This window comes from Sebastes fasciatus, chromosome 1 (assembly GCF_043250625.1).
Source record: "Sebastes fasciatus isolate fSebFas1 chromosome 1, fSebFas1.pri, whole genome shotgun sequence".
Lineage (NCBI taxonomy): Eukaryota > Metazoa > Chordata > Actinopteri > Perciformes > Sebastidae > Sebastes > Sebastes fasciatus.
The window spans coordinates 21,957,263-21,978,210 of NC_133795.1; the positions used below are offsets into that span (position 1 = coordinate 21,957,263).

The window sequence follows — 20,948 nt, forward strand, 5'->3', positions numbered from 1 at the left end:
GTAGGTCCAGAGTTTCACACACACACACAAACACACACACACACACACACACACACATAAACACACACACACACACACGTAACCTTGCAGACAGACTCTAGGACACAATGCAGAGAGGACTGAACCAAGGCCAAGATTCAACAAAAACAATTTAATGATTAGGAAGAGTGTGAAGAGAAGTGCAGTGTGTGTGTGTGTGTGTGTGTGTGTGTGTGTGTGTGTGTGTGTGTGTGTGTGTGTGTGTGTGTGTGTGTGTGTGTGTGTGTGTGTGTGTGTGTGTGTGTGTGTGTGTGTGTGTGTGTGTGTGTGTGTGTGTGTGTGTGTGTGTGTGTGTGTGTGTGTGTGTGTGTGTGTGTGTGTGTGTGTGTGTGTGTGTGTACGTGAGTGCTGTTGCAGCTGGAGACTGTGGAAGGAGAAATGGAGGCATACGCTGACATTTTAAGAGACGTCATCATTCTCTGTCCTTCAGATAATCATTCTCCTCATCCGTCTTCTCTCTCCTACTTATAGAAGAAACCATCATTTGCTACATGTTGGTTCGTACATGAACCATCTGCTCCGTCCGCTCCACATTGTACTTATGTTGTAGACCCACATATTTCACTCTCTTCATAAGTGTCGGGGTTTGGACTGCATGAAATCTGTATGAAAAATGTGGTGTATGAGTATAGTCTGTCTGGAGTTTGGTCGAGGAATGAGTTTGGTGCAATGGAGAGCTGTGTGTGAGCAATGTAGTGACTTTGAGCTGATAGACAGACGGTTTGTAGTCCAACTGGAGCACAATGAGATGTGGGGGGGATCTTTACTCAGTCTGATGCTAATTACCGTCAGGGGTACAATATTTTGTGTCACCACAATTTCTCAAATTAGCAGGGAATTTACAAATACAAGTGTCGTGGACAAAGAAACCACATGATTAGCCCCTCTGCTGCATATACAGTACAAGAAGTTTAATTAGTCAACAGGTCATACCATTCTGCTCTATATCTGCTACCATATCCAATGTGCAACAAGCCCTATGTCCTATAGCTCATGATACATTAAATACAGTGCTAGCCTTTATATGCTGCTCCTAAGGTTGACAAAGAGAACTGGACAAACACAGGACTTTCACCCAGGAGGCTCAGTTGCAATAATTAGGCTGATGATGAAGTCACAGATCTAAACTGTTTGCAACCCAAAGCTCTCAACATCATGGAAACAACTTCAGTTCTTTAGAGGTCAGAGAAGGTTTATATCTGCTAAAGTCAAATGATTGTCTGAGTATTTAATTTGTGTCCATTAATGATTGTCTTTTTCAAGAATTGTGTATAACTTAGTTCAAGATGCCAATCAGATTCAATGGGAAGTTTCATAATATCAGTTAGATGTTTGAATTTGTTGTTAAATGTTCATAAACGGCACCGTTGGGTCCTCTTATGTGATCACACAATCTGGGAATAAAGCAGCATTCGGTTCATTACTGCAGCTTCATAATAAGTGAATCTCTTTTATGTGAAGATGATTGGCAGGTTGAAGGAGCCACTCACTCTCCGCTGCCAATATGTGTGGTCCCTCATTTTGATTTTTGATTGCCTGGCAACCACTTTTGATAATGATTGTAACTGTAGAGAGCTCTTTCATTTGAGAGTCTTCAGAGAAGAGAAGAACATGAATGAAAAGTGTAGTGAAAGTAAAGAAGGGCAGTGAATGTGGTCTTTTATGTCTCCTCCTCTCTGATGCCACTTCTACAGGTTTATTAAAGAGGTTCCTTTAGTTTCCTACAGTAGACTATGGTTCACATGTTGTGAGACAAGTGGGGAAGAAAGGAGTGAGGTCATGGGGGAGAAATAAAGAACAAGGTGGCTCAGGGAGGAATTTGGAGGTTGAGAATTTGTCAATGAACCTGAAAGAGGGGTGGAGGTGGGTGGGCTCGGGGGTTGTATGGGCAGCAGAGTAAAAACAGAAGAGGGTTGAAGGAGCCAGTAAAGAGGGGAGATGAGTATTTGAGTACTATTATTTTCAGATGAGAGGGACAGACAGAGTAATGTCCCAGACACTCCACAACCTACGCAAAGAAAAAAGCTGGGTCGTCCAGCAAAAGGATTGAAGGCGCTGCATTGGCCAATCACTTAGATGCAAGTGCACCCTTGGTGGATGACTTTGTAACGTGAATGCTGTATTTGTTGTGTTGTGACGAAAGATGAAATGGTTGCTGCTGTGAAGACCTTCCAGAGTCGTAAATTCCTGTCAGGGAGTATCATAAACCGCTGTGTTTTAGCATCTGATAAGCCTTTAAATACATTCATCATCGTCACAAACGTTCTCATTTTACAGCTAAACAGTACACTACAAGATGTTTCTGAAAACATTTGAGGAGAGAAATAGGCATTACAGTAACAGAATATTGATTCATATTTGATCAGAGCTGCCTAGTTTGAACGTTTGATCGGAGTTTGTGAGTGATTGACAGCTGCTCAGAGACGGCGAGGCTCCAGCTCTGCTCTGATTGGTTGTTTTCCTCCGGTCTGTGAAAGCTTGCAGATGCCATTGGGAGCACCGGAGGAAACAGGCATATGATTTTTTCAGATTACCTGTCTCATGCACTGCTGTCAGGATATAGTGACCGTTTCATAAAAATAACTTTTTTTTAATCGGATTTGCTCACAGCGCAGTTTGCGTTGGTTCAGGGGAATCACTGAACCCCATAGAAATGCATTTTATATTTTTTATAATAACGCAGAACAAATAATTTATTGTAATGATGAATAATATCAACCTTGTTGTGTCTTCTTATTGACAGAATAAGAAACCACACACACACACACACACACACACACACACTGCACTTCTCTTCACACTCTTCCTAATCATTAAATTGTTTTTGTTGAATCTTGGCCTTGGTTCAGTCCTCTCTGCATTGTGTCCTAGAGTCTGTCTGTAAGGTTACGTGTGTGTGTGTGTGTGTCTCTTTATTTACTTATAATAACATCAGACACTCTGTCCACACACCGTTAAATATGCACTTCTGTTACGTCATGTAAACAAACCACGTACCATCAGCTGTGAGCTCCAGATCAGACTAGAGACTTAGCCACTTTAAAGATGGGTGAGTAGTACTTGCTATCTTCCGAAGTTTGTTTCTTAAACAGAAAGCACAGGTTTTATACTGCGATATTTACTGAAAACGACATAGGCTACAATATCCTACAGCCAACAGTAGCCTTAATAAACTTTCAGGCGATCTCCTGGTGATCTTCCTCCAGCCAGCTGCCACCTTATTTTGGTGTTTGTAGTGAAATGAGGAGGTATCATATCAGATAACTCCTCATTTCATCTAAACCAATCAGCCATTTAGCCTCGACCGTTGCGGTGCTTTCACCGCGAGCGACAGGAATAAATAGAAAGAAGTTCAGCTCATAACGGCACGCTGCGCAGCGCTTCGTCAGTGAGGACATTCCAATAAAAAACAATGCAGTAAAACTGATTTTGTCACTGACGCTCTTACTTGCGTTGCATTCTGTTTGGAGGGTGTAATATGAAGGCTACATGCATCCCAATACATTAGACGTCTCTGCGTTGCACACATTATATCCCCTCTAGATTTATTTTTGTGAACCCCCAACCTTAAAGTTCAAACTGCACCTATGTATTTGCTCCAATTCTACCCACTACTGCTGCTTTAACTATTTTCTCTCTTCTTTTTTGATATTTCATATTACCAAGTTAGGCCTTACCCAAATCGATTAATGCATCATCAGCTGTATGATTTTAGATGATATTTGTGCTTTTTCACATTGCAGTTTTCCATTTAGTACATTTTACATTTACAGTTGATTAAAAGGAAGAAGACGAAATAGAGGAGAAGAAATGCTGCATCCCTCAGCGAGCTTGTTAAGATGGTTATCCAAAAAAAGAAGAAGATGGTTATCATCCCTTACTGGAAACAGTGGGAAGCTCTTAACCGCATATAACTGTACTTTGGCCCTCCCAGAGAATGAAGCAATAGTAATGTAGTGACATTTTTTAGACAGAGAAAGTCAAGTGCTTTCTGTAGAAAGCAGCTGAACAGATTGAGGTGAAGAAGAAGAAGAAGAAGAGAGTGTTGAAGGGAGGAAGGTGATGGAGGGAGAAAAGAGGCTTAGCAGTGTTAAACGTTTAGCTAGCAAAATACACAGGCCTTGTAAGTTATTGATACTCTGACATTTAAGCTTGCTGACACAAAATGGTCGACGCATGGCCTTGACTTCATCCCCGTGTCAGCTAGCTGCCTGCTACTGGATCCCGCCATGAAAAACAAACATCGTCCACCACCCAGACCAGGAAGTGTTTAGACTGGGGTTGAAACATGAGCAGTCCTGGAAGAGGAACCATCGCCGAGCTTCAATCAGTCTAACTTTATTTACATAGCACATTTACACAGACTGACCACAACAGAAACATGAGAACATCTGGAGCTAGCAGCTAACAGTTATTGTAGCAGCTAGAGATGGTGTTTCACTTTGACCCCAACATTGAACCAAACAAACAGCTTTATTCTTATTAGACACAAAGTTACTTAAGTAAAGTTCTTAACAGGATTAAAATAATAAGAAAAACAATCCACTAAAGTAATGAAATGACTCAAAGTAAATACCCAAATGTTATAATTGAAAGTCTAAGTTAAAGCAACGCTTTGATCATGGAGTCCTTTGCTCAGACTGAGGCAGGTAAATGAAACGGTTTTGTCCGGATGTGTCCTGACAGTGCTGTCAAATAAACCGAGAGGAGGAGAAGGGAGACATCGCTACCTGAATTCACTACAACAACAAACAGACGAGTTCAGTTTCAGACCTCACCAGGAATTATGTGTTACTCGATACCTCGCTCATTTGACCAGGAAAACAACACAGAGGTGGAAGGTATAAGGTCCAATTAAGACCCTTTGCTGCAACTACATACTACTTCATTCATTCATGATACAGGTTAGTTTGTCCGGCAACCAGTGCAGGTTTATCTGAACCATTTGTTTTGTTAAAGTGTCCTTGAGCAAAACTATAAACCCCCAGATGCTGATTCAATGCCAAAGGTGTATTAGACTGTTAAAACAACTGTAACAGATCTATTAACTCCCAAAAGTCCTAATCCAGTGCTCTAATTTTTGTCTTACAGTATTTGAGTGAAACCACAAGTAGAACTACATCAAGGCCATCTGAAAAAAATGCATTTAGAGTCAAGTTAACTTTTCAACACAATGTTGTTAGGAACTTGACTCTGTAAGGTTATAGTGCAGGACACCATTCAACACAGCATACTAATAAAACCATCATACAAACAAAAAAATACACAAGTATAGAAGTAACATGAATATAGCCTAAGATAAGCTAAAATAATAATAATAATCGGAATATATTAGAATATGCAAAATACCACAAATAGCCTATTTACAAAGAAAATCATGAGCTAAAAATAAAATGTAACTTAAAGTGCCAGTCGAAGAGTCGAACGGTGTCAGGACTTCTTTTAAATTGCTCAGATTTAAAACAGAGAGTCTGTTTCCTCAAAGAGGAAAGCATCAACAATTTTCAGAGCCTGTAGGTGAAGCCAAACTTTATTCATTTGAGAGATTGGTGGGAGGGACTGGCATTTTACATGCAATCACTATTTTCTCTAATGTATTTATTTCATCAGTAATCAGACTACTAAACCAAACTGTGAAGGCCTGGTAACATCAGAAAGTGGAACAGCAAAATTACTCACTACTTACTACTAACTACTCACATCTTTGCAAAATATTTGGTTATGGTGATGCAGTGACTTCCTGCAAGCTAATTTCTGGCATTTCTTTTTACTGTTCTGTTTACTCCCCCTTAAATAAAGTGCAGCCTGCTGGCTGTTAGAAAGAATACAAGTTTAAGGCACAACGGCGCACATTTTTGGGTCAAAGTTCAACTTGGACTCATTGTAAGAAATTGCACAGCTCTGAGAGTGAAACCACTAATGGCAACAATTCTGAAATGTTGCCGTTTTAATTGCTTGTGTGACCTGAACTTGATGAAGAAAGTTGGCACACCTTTCATGAGAGATGTGTAAAACTGGACCGTCACTCTGCTTGAAACGTTTGTCCACCCTGGATAAATAAAAAAATTAAATGAGTTAAAAGCTCGCCGACGTAAGGTGGAGCCCCTAATGGAAACAACCTGGTTAAAATGCCCTTGAACGCCATCCTGGTGTTGCATGAGAGTCTTAATGTATCAAACCACAGAGGAAAACATCAGCCAGTATAATGTTTTAGTGGTTGTCCTCTGTGGTTTGAAAGTGCTCTTACAGTCTTTAATGACTCAGGACGGCTCTTACATTTATACACTTAACTTCGGCAAACAGATTGTTCTGGAGATAGCAGCGCTGCCGCCGCTCCAAATCTTTACTTTGCTTTCATGTCTCTTACTGTACCTTTTTCTCTCACACACAAAAACACTTACACACACATTGCTTTTATCATATCTGTACATCTCTATACCGCTCTCTCTTATTCTCTTTCCATCTGTATCTTCTGTTTGGTATTACCAGAAAGCCGACCCACTCTACAGAAGTTGTTGTTTTGATTTTCAGAAGAGAAGTATCTAATCATAAATATGTTTTCCTTTGTTAGACAGTAAAGCCTGCGGTCACCGTTGTGTAGTCTTTTGTTATTCCAGTGAATTCCAGTGAATTCCAGTGTGTTTTGTCTTGATGCCTCATGGGAGGTTGATATTGTGGGATGTGGGATGTTTGCTATTAGCGTAAATTGCAAATGTGTGTGCTTAAAAAAGAAAGGAAAATCCCGTTTCACCAGGAGTTCAGCAACAAAGACAGGTTCCCGTGCAAATGGACAATAAGGTACTCGTCACCGTCTCCTCACAGGCCGCAGTGTCGGGACAGCTGGGGTTTGGTTTCCATCATCCTGCAGAGACCTGCTTTCATTTGAATCCAAAACCCAGAACACACGAGCTGTGAGATGCTTTGTTCCCTCTGTTCCTCTCTAAGTGTTCGCATGTGCTAACTGAGGCAATGTGTCTGTGGTCCAGTGACGCTGCTGACTCACATGAACCACTTTGTTTATGAGAGCATGTTGTGAGCAGATCTGTGTGTGGATATATCAAACCACAAATATTTTTATCGGCATGGTAATATCTTAAATTGGCAAAAATGAAGTAGATTGTAGTCCACATACTGTAAATGACATGTATAAATTTAAATGCATGGTCAGTGCACAACGTCAGCACACCGACGCGCTGGACACTAACGGTACTAACAAGTCATGTGACTTATAACGTCTAATAACGCAGCGGGTGGGTTTACGTTTTAGTTACTTGAAAGCCCGGTGTGTCGCATATTGACGCTAAAGGTTGCCTCCGTGCGTCGGTATCCGATGCCGAGTGGCACTTACCAAGCGGCGGTATTTGACGAGTTGGGAGTGAGAAGGGGTTGATGCACCTGAATCTAATGGCATTTATCAAGTCGACACTGATGCGTAGCCATACCAACATACTGGTTTTGCCGGGGTTTTAAGAGTAGAGCGAAGGGAAGTAAAAACAAACTATGATGCCGGGCGATATTGAGACAACATGCCGTCTCTGTAAAATAGAGCTTGACATTGCTTGACAATAGCTTGACCATGGCATTAGTCCCGCCCATGGCGCTGATTGGCTAATCATTAGTCCCCGCGCTTTTTCAACCGAGAAGCTGTTGTTTCATTTGAAGCGGACAATTTAGTCTACTCGGTGGAGTGGGCGGATTCAAAGGATAGACTGTATATAAAGATGGACGACATGACAGCTCCCCAAAAGTGAAGCCGAAATATTTCCATCCCCCCCTGGTGGCTGGCTGCAGTATATGTCATAAACCCCGCCCCCTCCATGTTAGAAGATGGGATGTGGGCCAAACTAAAAAGTCAAAGTACACATCAAATACGTTTTTCCCAAAGATGGATTCTGTCATTTTAGGGAGTTCTTATCACGCTAATGTATGCTCACGTGATCATTTTTCCAATAAGTTTGGGTTTACTTAGTTATTTGATGCTATAAAAAGGGGCTGAGACGTCATGATTGGCAGCTGTGATTCTCTGTCGATGACAAGCTGCGGCCGTGCTTGGCCCGCGATTGATTAGGGCGGGTGACTCTAAAGATGGCAGCTCCTGTATCTGTATATTTTGGCTTCACTTCTGTACAGTCGGAGGAAATGAAGACGCGTCCTCCATCTTTATGTACAATCTGTGGTCTGGACCCAGGCCAATGCTGGGACTTCTGAGAACTTTTGTAGCCTCTGTAGTAACTTTTTGTTTCTTTTTGGAAGGTTGATATTGGAAAGTTAAAATTGAGTTTTTTTAAATCATCTGAATGATTGAAATGAAGCCAATTTTCTAAAAAGGTCAATAAATTCAGACTGAATGTTTTCTGAATATTTCATTTTACTTCTTTAACTTTTCTGATGAACTCTGATATGGTTGCTGTCATGATGCTGCCAGACTTTCTGTCAGAGTTCAGCAGAGAGCCAGATGTTTTCTGCGTGGCGTGAGAAACATCTGCCAGCTGACATACACCAGGTTACACATTCACACACGCAAACACACTCCCTATCCATATTGAGTCTAGTGTGTGAATGTGTGTGTGTTTTTGTGGGATCTATATAAACTGAAGGCGTTGCCGGTGTGTTATAATGTGTTTGGTATTTGACGGGCTGTGATAATCAGAACTATATGACGCAAAGCAGACAGGTGGGGAATCCTGTCACTTCTTATCTAATCATTGTGTTTTTGTCTGTGAGCGATAGCACACTCCACCCTCTCCTCCCTCTCAGCATGGGTGAGCTCTCTGTCACTCATGTTGTCATGTGAAACTGACTCAGGCCACATTGTGTGAAATAAACTAAAAAGATTTCAAAAATCATTTTCTTTTAATCATGTCACATGTTCTTGTTTAAGTTTGTTGACACATTAGAGTCAACGTTTTTACAGAGGGAACTTTGGATTTCTCTTTGTGTCACTTCATAAATCAGAAAATACTGACAACGGCCATAAAGAAATCCATTGTCACCATGTTTTTAGGAATAAAATGTTGTATAAATCAGGCTATGAATGATAGATGAACAAACTCCTCCGTAGAAACCTTCATAATAAAGAGAGGAATGAAACTGCAAAGCTGCAAAGCCAAACTGCAAAACATACTATTGATATTATAATAGTTAATATTAGATTCCATATATGCCAATAGATCCCCCTAAATGTTACACACTGTTCTTTTAACTGTCTACCATCCGACAATGTTAAAGGAGTGTGAAGCTAAATCAGTGGAGTGTTCTTAAATCCTTTTAAGTCATTTTTCAAGTAACAATGCCCAACATTGCCTAGTTCGAGTCTTTATTTGAGAGAATTATGTGATATTAAACTGAATATTTTTGCTTTTTGGACCGTTTGAAGACGTCACCTTGGGCTCTGGAAAATCAGTTTTTTTACCATTTATTATAATATTAATAACAATAATGATACATTTCTAATTGAATTAGTCAATTAATCAAGAAAAGAATCAACATATTAATCAGTAAGGAAAATAATCATTAGTTGCAGTCCTGGTGTATAAATAGATATAGTTGAATTACACAGCATGTTGAATGTGTTTCAGCGACTTTAAAGCCGTTCTGAGGTTGTTGAGTACATCACCGTCAAACTCAAACCAAAATGGCTCCATCAAAGCTCAATCAACAACTCTATCCTGCCGTAATGAGATCATAACCAGCTTTCGAAGCTCAAATAAATAAAACAGACTGTTTTCAAGCACTGTCCATAAATATTTAGCTATAAAGTTAAAATGAGAAAGGGCTCTGGAGTAAATGTTTCCAGTAGAAAGACGCTGGCTGCTGTTCTGTGACTGTTGTGGTTGATTGGACTCTGATCAAAGGTGTTTCCCTCATGTCTCTAACAATGAGCAGACTCAGTGGCTGCAAGCACATCTCGTGTGTGTGTGTCCTCGAGAGAATGCTTATAGAGCACATCTCATCCATATATGTGTATAAAACATAAGTGTGGACATCTTTTTTTGTCTATGCACCATTTGTCTGTTTGCACTTACATGTGTGTGTGTTTGTGACATCAGAGCTCAGGGGGGGAGATGGAAGAGGAGATAAGGAGCTGTAAAGCAGATGGCTTACCTCTGACTCAAACACACTTTTAAGGGATGCATGAAAGCTCAGACTAACATGTTGCAGAGCAGGCAGAGAGCGGAGCAGCACATGGTGGAATTCAACCTGGCTTACAGTGCCGTTCCCTCAGGCCTTTTTGTAATGATCAAGGCCTTCTTCGCTACATCAGAGTGACTAAACTGTGTCCAAAACACACTGATATTACTTTCATGTGTAGTTTGTTTGTCTGATTATCAGAATCAGAATCTTTAATTAAGGCGTTAAAGTTTCAACAGAAAGAAGTGTAAGAAAACAGAAATAAAGGAGAATGTAATATGTTAATTATGTTTATAATGCTACAATATATAACACAATATATGTAGAGACATATAAGTAAATAAAAAAATAAGAAATGAGAATATAAGATAAATGTACAAATATTTACATGAAGACATGCAATATAAAACGTATAACCACAGTTTAAATAAGTAAATACAAAATGCTGAGAAGTGGGATCTATTAGTTGTGTTAAATATAAATGCAAGAATGGTATAAACAAGAATTAAATCTGAATATGTCTTTTAAATGTACAATATAAATGCAGTATTAATGACAGAGTATTGCACAGTTGAATTATTGCACAAATTATTGTTCAGTTGAGTTAAGTCAGTATTGTATATAGCAGCTGATGGGTGAAATAAGTCCAGGCTTTTGACTATTGAGGGAAGAGTTGTAAAGTTTGATGGCCCCAGGCAGGAATAACCTCCTGTGGCGCTCTGTAGTGCATCTCGGTGGAGTCTTGCACGGAATGTACTCCTGTGTTTGACCAGCACATCATGGAGTGGGTGGGATTCAAACTACGTTTTGACTTCAGGAGAGAAGTAAAAAAAAATGTTGGCACTGCGTCATCTATAAAAGTCTCACCAATAAAACAGTTGGATGTTTGTAACCGTCTCGAATCCTTTCATGCCATCGGCTCCTTCATTTCTCAGAACTCAACTTCTTAAAATTTATGATATTAATGTTTTCCAAATATGAACGTTCAAAGGAACAGTGTGTAGCATTTCAGGGGATCTACTAGTAGAAATGGAATATAATGCTCATAACTATATTTTCATTAGTGTATAATCACCTGATAATAAGAATGTTTTTGTTAGTTTAGCGTGAGCCCTTCATATCTACATAGGGAGCGGGTCCTCTTCACAGAGTCCGCCATGTTGTTCGCCATGTTTCTACAGTAGCCCAGAACGGACAAACCAAACACTGGCTCTATAGAGAGACTTTCACGTTTTTAATGTTACCTGAAGGCCACCCTAGTTCTCCGACACGTTTGTGAAACTGCGGTAATGTGAGCCGCAGATTGCTAAACAGTGGTACCGCCAGCCGCCGTCTACTTCCGCTGCTCCTAAAGTGTTATTATGGTAAGGATGACCTCTGAGTGAGGCAAACGGCGTTACCAAGGTTTTTGCACCCTGCGGCTCACTTTATCGCAGTCTTGGAAAGGTAGGAGTGAGCGAAGGGGTATTCAGTTGGTTGCAATCTGCAACCACAACACTACATACCTATAAGTTACAGTTCAAAGAGGGAAGTTATTATCGCGTTAACTTTGACAGCTAGTTATTCTATAGTTCAGTAAAGTTTTCCTCAGAGATGAAAGAGAAAAATCAGATCCAAGGAGCAAAAGAAAGACAGAAACGTTTTTCGGCCTCACAACACGCTCACACACTCAAACACACACACACACACCATTTTAATGAAGCAAATCCAGTTTTAATCACCTTCCTGATTGCAGGCAATCAGTGTTCATCACAGGGAACAATCAATCTCTCACACACACACACACACACACACACACACACACACACACACACATATGCGCACGCACACACATGCGCACGCACACACATATGTGCACACACACACACACACACACACACACACACGCACACACACACACACACACACACACACACACACACACACACACACACACACACACACAGATGTTAGACAGACTCATATTCACTCCTCCACTCTTTCACATACCTTCTCACAGTTAAAATAATAAGATTTCCATTCGTCTCAATCACTCTATTCTTCACACATGCACTCTCTCTCTCTCACACACTCACACACACACTCACACACACACACACACACATACGTGTGCGGTGCAGGTGTTCGGCACGCACCCAGCTCTCCCAATGCATCTGTTCTGCCTGAAGTGTTTAACAAGTGTTTGCCATTATCCAAAGCGCTCTCTGTCTTCTCACACACACACAAACACACACACACACACACACGGACATTCACGCTTAGTTTAGTTTCCGGTTGGTGGAAATGATCCTGTTGATTAGACTGTAACAAGACGTGACTGAGTTAAACCACAGTAAGTCACGGTTAGCATGACGCCACTGATCATAAGCCCTGAACATAAATTAGGAATTATTACTCACTATGTTTTCAAGTCTTGACTGTTTTGTAACGAGCAAGAAAGCAAATTGTAGAAAATATGGAAGGAATGATGATAAAACAATCAAATGTGGAAAAAAGAAAAAGGGACAAATACAGCAAATCTAGAATGATATTTTACAGCTGTTCTCAGTTTATAAAAAGTTACATTACAGTTTACAGTAATTTTTTTATACTAAATGCAGTATCTGTGAGGGTTTCTGGACAATATTTGTCATTGTTTTTGTGTTGATAATTGATTTCCAATATTGCATACATACATACGTTTGCATAAAGCAGCATATTTGTCCACTCCCATGTTGATAACAGTATTAAATACTTGACAAATCTCCCTTTAAGGTACATTTTGAACATATAAAAAACGTGTGATTAATTTGCAATAAATGGCGATTAACTACAGACAATCATGCAATTAATCGAAATTAAATATTTTAATCGATTGACAGCCCTAGTTTGTATACGTCTGAGTCGCAGCCCAAGTGAAAACATGAAAAGGGATTGATAAATTGTTTTAACTGTTACGACCTGATCTTATTCATTAATGCCCAAACACTCACTCACTGTCCGCTTTGAATGAGCTAATCCAGTTTTAATCACCTTCTCGATTACAGGCACTCAGCCGTCATCAGCACTAGCAATCAATTACACACACATATATAAATATACAGTATAAATAATACACTCATACGCTCACACTGACTCCTTCACTTTGGCTTTTTTACCTCACAGGCTTATAGTAATGAACTACACGTTGACTTTTATGTTTATGACTACAAAACTACAGTATGTAAACTGCACCTTCATAATGTATCTTTTTTATAATGTATATAATCCATGCAGTAAACAAATATGATGAAGAAAGAAGTAATTAACAGAATGTCGCTGATATATACAGCTGTCACAACTGCAGTAATGTAAGACACAACATGTTGTACAGAGAACTACGGAGCCCTCCAAGTCCTGGAAGATCTATGTTATTAAATCAAGATATGGATCTTGTATTGCGCAAAAGTTTTCATCTTTTCCATCTGTTCTCTGTCTCTCTGTCAGGAGTTACAGCTAGAAACTCAATATCTTTTTTTTGTTTACTGTTTTACAAAATTGGAGCAAAAGTTGTGTCTATAAAAACAGCAGAACATTTTTGGGTTGTCCTGAAAGCTCGCTGGAACTGCACCCTGAAATTCGTGTGTTTTTTTAATTTGGCTAACAATTCTCTTTTTTTCCAGTGCTCTCAAAGTTCAAAATAGAAATTAAAAAACAGCAGAAAGAAACAGGAAAATATGTGTAACACAGACTCACTGGGAAAAATAAGTTTGGAGGTTTGACTACTGGTCTATTGAGGCTTTTGTTGGGGTAGAAACTGATTTCTGTATGTAAAATGGTTGAACAATAATGAGAAATGGCTGCTGTAGAAAGAGTTTGTCACTCTGAGACTGACAACAAACATTCATTAATTCTTTAACAGTATAGTATGTGTCTATAATAGTGTCTAGACCTATGTTATACTGTTTATTTTGTTGAGTTGTGTACTTACATTATCCCAAATGTTTCCAACAATGTTCAAACCCAGAGAAATCTTTTTTTTCAGGGTAACTGTGCGTTTAATTTGGTTGCCTGCCTCATGCCAACCACCAAGCCAATGTGTAAAAACGTCTATATGTATCTTTCAGAAGCTCAGAGGCCATATCCTTACCATAATAACACTATTTTAGGAGAAACTAAATTCAGACGTTGGCTGGCAGTACCACGTTTTTTCTCCGAAATGTATGTTTTTTCTAAAAAATGTGTCACTTTAATCTCAGAGAATATCCATGTTTTTTCTTGTAAATTTACGAATTTAAACTTGGAAATTTCTTGCGTTTTTTCTCGTAATATTACCCCCCTCCCCCGGCTCCATAATTATTATTTTTTTGCATACAATGGCCCTAATACGCCACCGTAGAAATTACATAATGTGCATTTAACAGTAAAAATGTAGCCTACATGAAGGTAAGAGCTAAGTGGGTGGCCAGTGGAGAAAACAAACGGACTCACTGACCCGTAATCACATCCTCTTTGACTGCTGACCTCTCAAGCTAACTAATCCTGACCCCACTGACAAACACACACACACACACACACACACACACACACACACAACCAATGCACAACTAAAAGCTGTACCTGAATCAAGTTGTCTAGAGGTCGTGACCTCGTGCCATTGACCTATGAGCAGAAATCCAGATCACCGCTGTCCAATCAGAAGCAATCAGCATCAGCTCCGGGCCTTGATTGAAAGGAAAAGCAACATTTAGCCATTTAAGTGAATTGCATCCAGACTCACTGAAGCTTTGACTAATCAAATAATCATCATGAGGCAGACAGGAGGCACTCAGACATCAGACATTTTGTCTTTATCTTCGAATACTTCCCTCCCTGCAGTCAGAATGGATTGTAGTGTGGAAAGTCTGATGTTTTTACAAACTTTTAATGCATTTTTCTAGAGAATTGCTGACTTTAAAAAATGTGGGAGGTTGTACAAGTTATCAGGAAAACTAATGGAAAGCCTCAGGGCAAAAAAAGACTAATTTGAACCTACAGTGGTTCTGTGTGACGTAAAGCGTTTGGTTTCCTCTCCTCTCCAGTATTTCATGTCATATTTCCCACCGCGTCCCCCTCAGGGAGAGTACTTTGAGATATCTCCTGCTGAGTTTTCTTTCATCATGCGGTCCGCTTCCCATCGTTAGTTCACTTGATGGATGGCATCCATAGGACTCAGCGAGGCAGAGCCAAGTGCAGCAGCTCCATAAAATGAAATCCTCCTCACTTTTATTGTCTCCAGCTCTGCCCTGGTCAGGCCTCAGGCTAATGCCGTACAGATATCTGTGGTGAAAGAGTGGTTTGGCATCTGTTTGCCTCCCACATATACATCATTTTGTTTTGGAAAAAAAAATATTCCTGATTTTTAGACCTTATTTTTGCAAAGTAATCTGCATTTTCCTCAACACAAACAATATTATATATCCTTTATTAAAAGCAAGTTAAAGTCTCATTGAGATTAAAATCTCTTTTCAAGGGTGACCTGGCCAAGAGGGCAGCATACATATTGTTACAACAATATACAACATGCTGCTTTACGCAAATGTATGTATATATTTATTATTGGAAATCAATTAACAACAAGTACAAACCAACATGATTACAACAACTTTTTGTAGTAGTACAATAAGTTTAGAGCGTTATTTAACCTCCTTTGCGACAAGCTAGTATGACATGGTTGGTACCAATGGATTCCTTAGGTTTTTCTAGTTTTATATGATGCCAGCATCTTCACTCTAGCTTTAAAACTTGATGTTAACACGTTATTATTGCGTTTACTTTGACAGCCTTACAAATAATTCAAGCAGACAAATACAACTGGCACACACTATAAGTGAATGAACACAGTATCCATTTAATATGCAATACATAAAACAATTATAATGCATAAAGCAGGTGAATTTTAAAGTGATTTCAGTGAAACATTTAAGAGCAATCGCATTGACCAAGAATTTTTTTTAATCCTTTAAAATAGACTTAAATTCCCCCATAGTAATCAGCTCTGATTATTTCAGGTTCTTCTGCATTATTCCAGGAAGAAGGGGCAGTGTATTTAAATATTTATTTATTTTTTCAAATTAATTTGAACTTGCATAAAAACCCATCTGCATAAACATACAATAAATATTTTCTATGTCAGAATCACTGATAAATCATTTTTTAAACAATAGCTCCACTCCAAGTCCATACATATAGACTCAGTATGTCATGTCTTTTGGACCAAATTTGAAGAACACAACTGACGCATCCTTTGTAGCCCTCAGTATCCCATAATCCATCGTGTGCTAATTAATTATTCAATGAAGCATTCATGTGATCAACTCATACAGCTGAGAGATATTGATTATGTTGTCTTTACCAAGTTCTGCAATATAAACTGAAAATGTATGGATATCATTAACCTGCTAAACCATTCGCTAGTTGTCCATCGTGTGACATAGTTATACATTTCTATTTATAAACTTAAGTGTCCCATTTCCCCATTTTGTTGGCCATTTGAGAGAAAATTCCTCATGACTTTGTGAGTTGATACAGTGCCTGTATCACTTCTGATCTGCAGCAGGTGAAACTGTCTAATTTTGGGAGGAAAAGCTCATTCACTTGGGACACAAGTTCAGTGCGAGGTCTTTTTTGGAAAAAAATGGCAGATGCATTATATGTTTACAGAAAAAACTGAGTATTTAGCCTGAGCAGTGATAGGCCAGCAGCATTTAATGGATACATAAAAGAGTGCAGTCTAAACAGCAGCAAGTAAAAACTCATCAACACACAAATGTAACCAAAAACTAAAACCATCCTTATTCCATGTTCTGTTCCCACAACTTCTATCAACTCCTGTGATTTCACATTTTTGAGAAGTCACTGAACTGTGTGCGTGCGTGCGTGCGTGCGTGCGTGCGTGCGTGCGTGCGTGCGTGCGTGTGTGTGTGAGAGAGTAGATTGTCTCAATGAGAAATGAGCTGTGAAGATCTCATAATCGCACCATAAACAGATGTGACTGTTAGATCTGGTTTCAGAGGACGAAGAGCTGCAGGTTTAACTCAGTGTTCTTTGTCCTGTGTATGTGCGTGTGTGCACGCTGCACCTTATAAGCTACACCTCTGTCCGGATCATAAGGCATCACTCCATGTGTGAAAGACATCAGGACGTACTGTAGGATGTAATGTTGAAACATTTGGAACAGTTTATATATAAGCCGTGTGTATAATGTCTTCCAGAGCTCTAATCACATTTGTACATAAGGAAACACACATTTCTTACAGCACAAGTTAGATGTGTGGAGTGCATAATCTGGATTGATTGACATCGGGTTAAGGGAAACATGCTCCTTTAAATTGCTCCATACTCACCAGCTCACCAGACTGTAAATATGTAGTTTAAATATACAGTCAGGTTTGAAGTGAAGCTGCTCTTATAATGTGCTTTTCTGAATTCTATTCATTTTAATCATAATTTTGGTCATAAAATCATCAAATTTAAATTCAGATGGAGAGTGGTGTCCTGTGCTGAGTCAATGCTTTCTTCAATACAACATTTTCCACATATTTGCTTTTCTACCATAGCTATTAAAGTTAAAATGAACTTTTGAATTAGTGTAAAAAAATAATTTAGCTGAGGAACAGGTTCAGGTCAGACATTTTCCTTGTAAGACTGAAGAATCATTTTCATTCAACGCCTCATTTATTCTTTTTCCAGCGGGGGTTTGTGAAACTGCTTAAGACCAGTGTGATTAAAGGCCGTACAAATAAACCCGACTAGTTCTGCAGATGATGTTCAGGTCTTTCTCTTCTGTATTTTTCACCGCTGGTTAGCGAGCAGAAACTCTGCTGTCCCCTGTTACTGCTGATGAAAGCAGTGATTTATTTCTTTTTAAATGGTGGTGAAGTGTAACAAATGTGCCGTGCTGCATTCAAAGCCACGACGACTTGTCATCTATGGACCCACCACGACACAAGGCTTAAAGTTTGTACTGTTGGGTCCACTTCTTTGTCTCTTTTTTTGCCAGACTGTCTGGAGAAGTTTCACGGTTAATTTCCTTCGCTCATTCAGCTGATTCTTTGCAGCACAGGCAGGTCAACTCAGCTGACTTACAGGCAGGAAAACTTAGAGAACTTCAAGGTTAATTAGTCGCTTTTACTCAAGTTAATATTTACAGCTGGAGTTCATGGATTTACTTACAGTAGACCCAAATTTACTGCAGCTGAAGGATTTATAAGAACAAGAGATTTTTACATAATGGAGACCCATAGATTTTCTCCGGGTACTCCGGTTTCCTCCCACAGTCCAAAGACATGCAGGTTAGGTTAATTGTGGACTCTAAATTGCCCGTAGGTGTGAGTGTGAGCGTGAATGGTTGTCTGTCTCTATGTGTCAGCCCTGCGATGGACTGGCGACCTGTCCAGGGTGTACCCTGCCTTCGCCCAATGTCGGCTGGGATCGGCTCCAGCCCCCCCGCTTATCCCTAACGGGATAAGCGGTTGCAGATGGATGGATGGATGGATGGAGACCCATAGAAAGAGTCCTGTGGCCTTTAGATCAACCCATAGTTCTAAAAACTTTTATATTAAAGGAACATCCCACACACATTTGTTGAGTTGGGCAAAATAGACTGCAACTAATGATTCTTTTTTAATCTGTATATTCAGTTTACTATCACATAAGACAAAGAAAATCAACAAATATTAACTTGTAAGAAGTTGGGACCCGAGAATGTTGGGTATTTCTTCTCGAAAAATGAGGATTAATTGAGTATCAAAATAGTTGCTGATTATTTTTCCGTCGATCTTTAATCAACTCTAAAATGGACTCAGACAAGAAGAACATGAGGTCACTTAAACAGTTTAATTTAAAATGAAACCCTAGGAAAACAGAAACGTATAATAAACTTTAGTTATGCAGCACTGCAAAATACTTTTGGGATGAAATATATACAGTATTTTTGGACTTCATTATTGTTATTACTGTATTATAATAGGACAATACATCTTTTCAGTCATTATTTCCTCCTGGCTCCAGTTATCATTTACAACTCTGGGCGGCCGAGCTGACAGAATTACAGAACAGTGTGTCGGCTGAGCAGCAGGGCAGAGCTGCAGAGCTGCAGGGTTCATTTGCTGTGCTTGTTCAGGTCGTTTTCTGCCTGCTTTAGCAGCGACTCCCCAGAGACACCAGAGGCGACGGCTCTGCAGCCTGACTGATGAACTGCTGCTGGGGTGTGTGTGTGTGTTTGCAGAGCGGGAAGAGTTACTGAAATTATTAACTTAAGTAAAATTAATACTACACCATAAAAATACTTCAAACGTATTAAAATGTAAAAAAAAAAAAATACCAAAAGTTAAGGTATTCATTATGCACAATTGCCCTTTCAGTGTTTTATTATTGTTATAATGCGTAAGTGGAACTTTAATGTTGTAGTTGATCGAGGTGGAGCTAATTTTAAAGGTGCTCTATACGATATTCAGAGCATTAATATAGCAGCAAACAACTATTGTCTATGTAAAGATATAGAGTAATGTCTACCTGAGCAGAGAATGAAGTCTCTCTCCCGGCCATGTGTGCTCCCAATCTCGCATTAACTATTTCATATACTGCTGGGTAGTTTAAGCTATAATAAGACATTATATTTTTAAAATGATCATATGTTTGTATAATAAAGAAGTAATCTTCAAAGTACCCTAATTAGTAACTATAGCTGTTAGATAGCTGTAGTGGACTAGAAGTATAAAGTAGCATAAAATGACATGACAGCATGAAAAAGACACTCAAGTAAGATGTACTTCAAAATTGTACCTAAGTAGCTACAGTACTTGAGTAAATGTACTTGGTTACTCTCTACTGCTGGATGTTTGAGACATAAAGGGTCAGAGTAATAGAAGATCATTACTAAATAAAGAGAATTAAAGCCTTGTGTCTTGTCTCTGTCAGATGTGAGGAACAGTTCGTCTGTCTTCTGGGAGGGCGGAGTCAGCGGTGGATACCAGGCCTTGCTATTGGACGAGGATCAGGGATGGCTGTTGGTCGGAGGGAAAGACCACATCTACCTGCTGAGGTCCGACAGCTTGGATCTGCCCACGCATACGGTGAGACATTAAAAACACAAAGCTGATCATTAATCAGAGCTTCTCAGTGTTTGCTGCATTCAACCATCCAATAAAATCAAACCTGTCTGACTGCCTGGATGTGTTTTATTTTCTCAATCAGATCCACTGGCCTGCTGCCAGAGAACATGTGGAGCACTGCAGGCTGGCAGGGAAAAGTCTGGAGGTAAATGTCTTTAAATCAGAGTTAGAAAAGAACTTAACCTTTCCTAATCTTTCCCTATATGTTTACGGTGTGCTTTTTAGAGATTTTATCTTCTTAGTTTTGTCTTTTTAGTCCGTTTGTACCCACAGAATTTGTATTCACACTCTATTAGCCTTTATTTTCCCTCTTCCTTTAAGGGTATCTCTAGTAGGTTTCAACCTGGACTCTATTTACCCATATTTTTGTGTCTATGTGACTAATGGGGACAACACTTTCTGAAATTGGTCCAGTATTGAGGGAGAGCGCTGTAGACAGCAGCTGCTAACGGGCTGCAATGTAATCCTATTGGGGCAAGCTGACACCGTCATTTACGTCGACTAAAAGTGCTTGATTTTGCCACGACAGCCTCTGATTGTTATCAGAAATGTCTGACACTATGGAAAGAGTCTCGCTCAAGGAGAAGTCTCGTTCTGAAATCTCTCAACTCGTCACCTCACCAGATTTCAGAACGATACTTCTCTGAAATAGGGTTCAGGTTGAAA

At 39.5% G+C, this 20,948-nt stretch overlaps 1 protein-coding gene across 1 annotated transcript in view; it reads left to right on the plus strand.

Moving 5' to 3' along the window:
• Window positions 1-20,948, plus strand: part of LOC141768782 (semaphorin-3D) — a 62,564-nt gene that overhangs the window by 14,996 nt on the left and 26,620 nt on the right. The window contains exons 2-3 of the mRNA XM_074637143.1: window positions 20,089-20,243; window positions 20,365-20,427. Of these exons, the coding sequence (XP_074493244.1) occupies window positions 20,089-20,243; window positions 20,365-20,427 (218 nt within the window). The remainder of the gene's footprint in view (window positions 1-20,088; window positions 20,244-20,364; window positions 20,428-20,948) is intronic.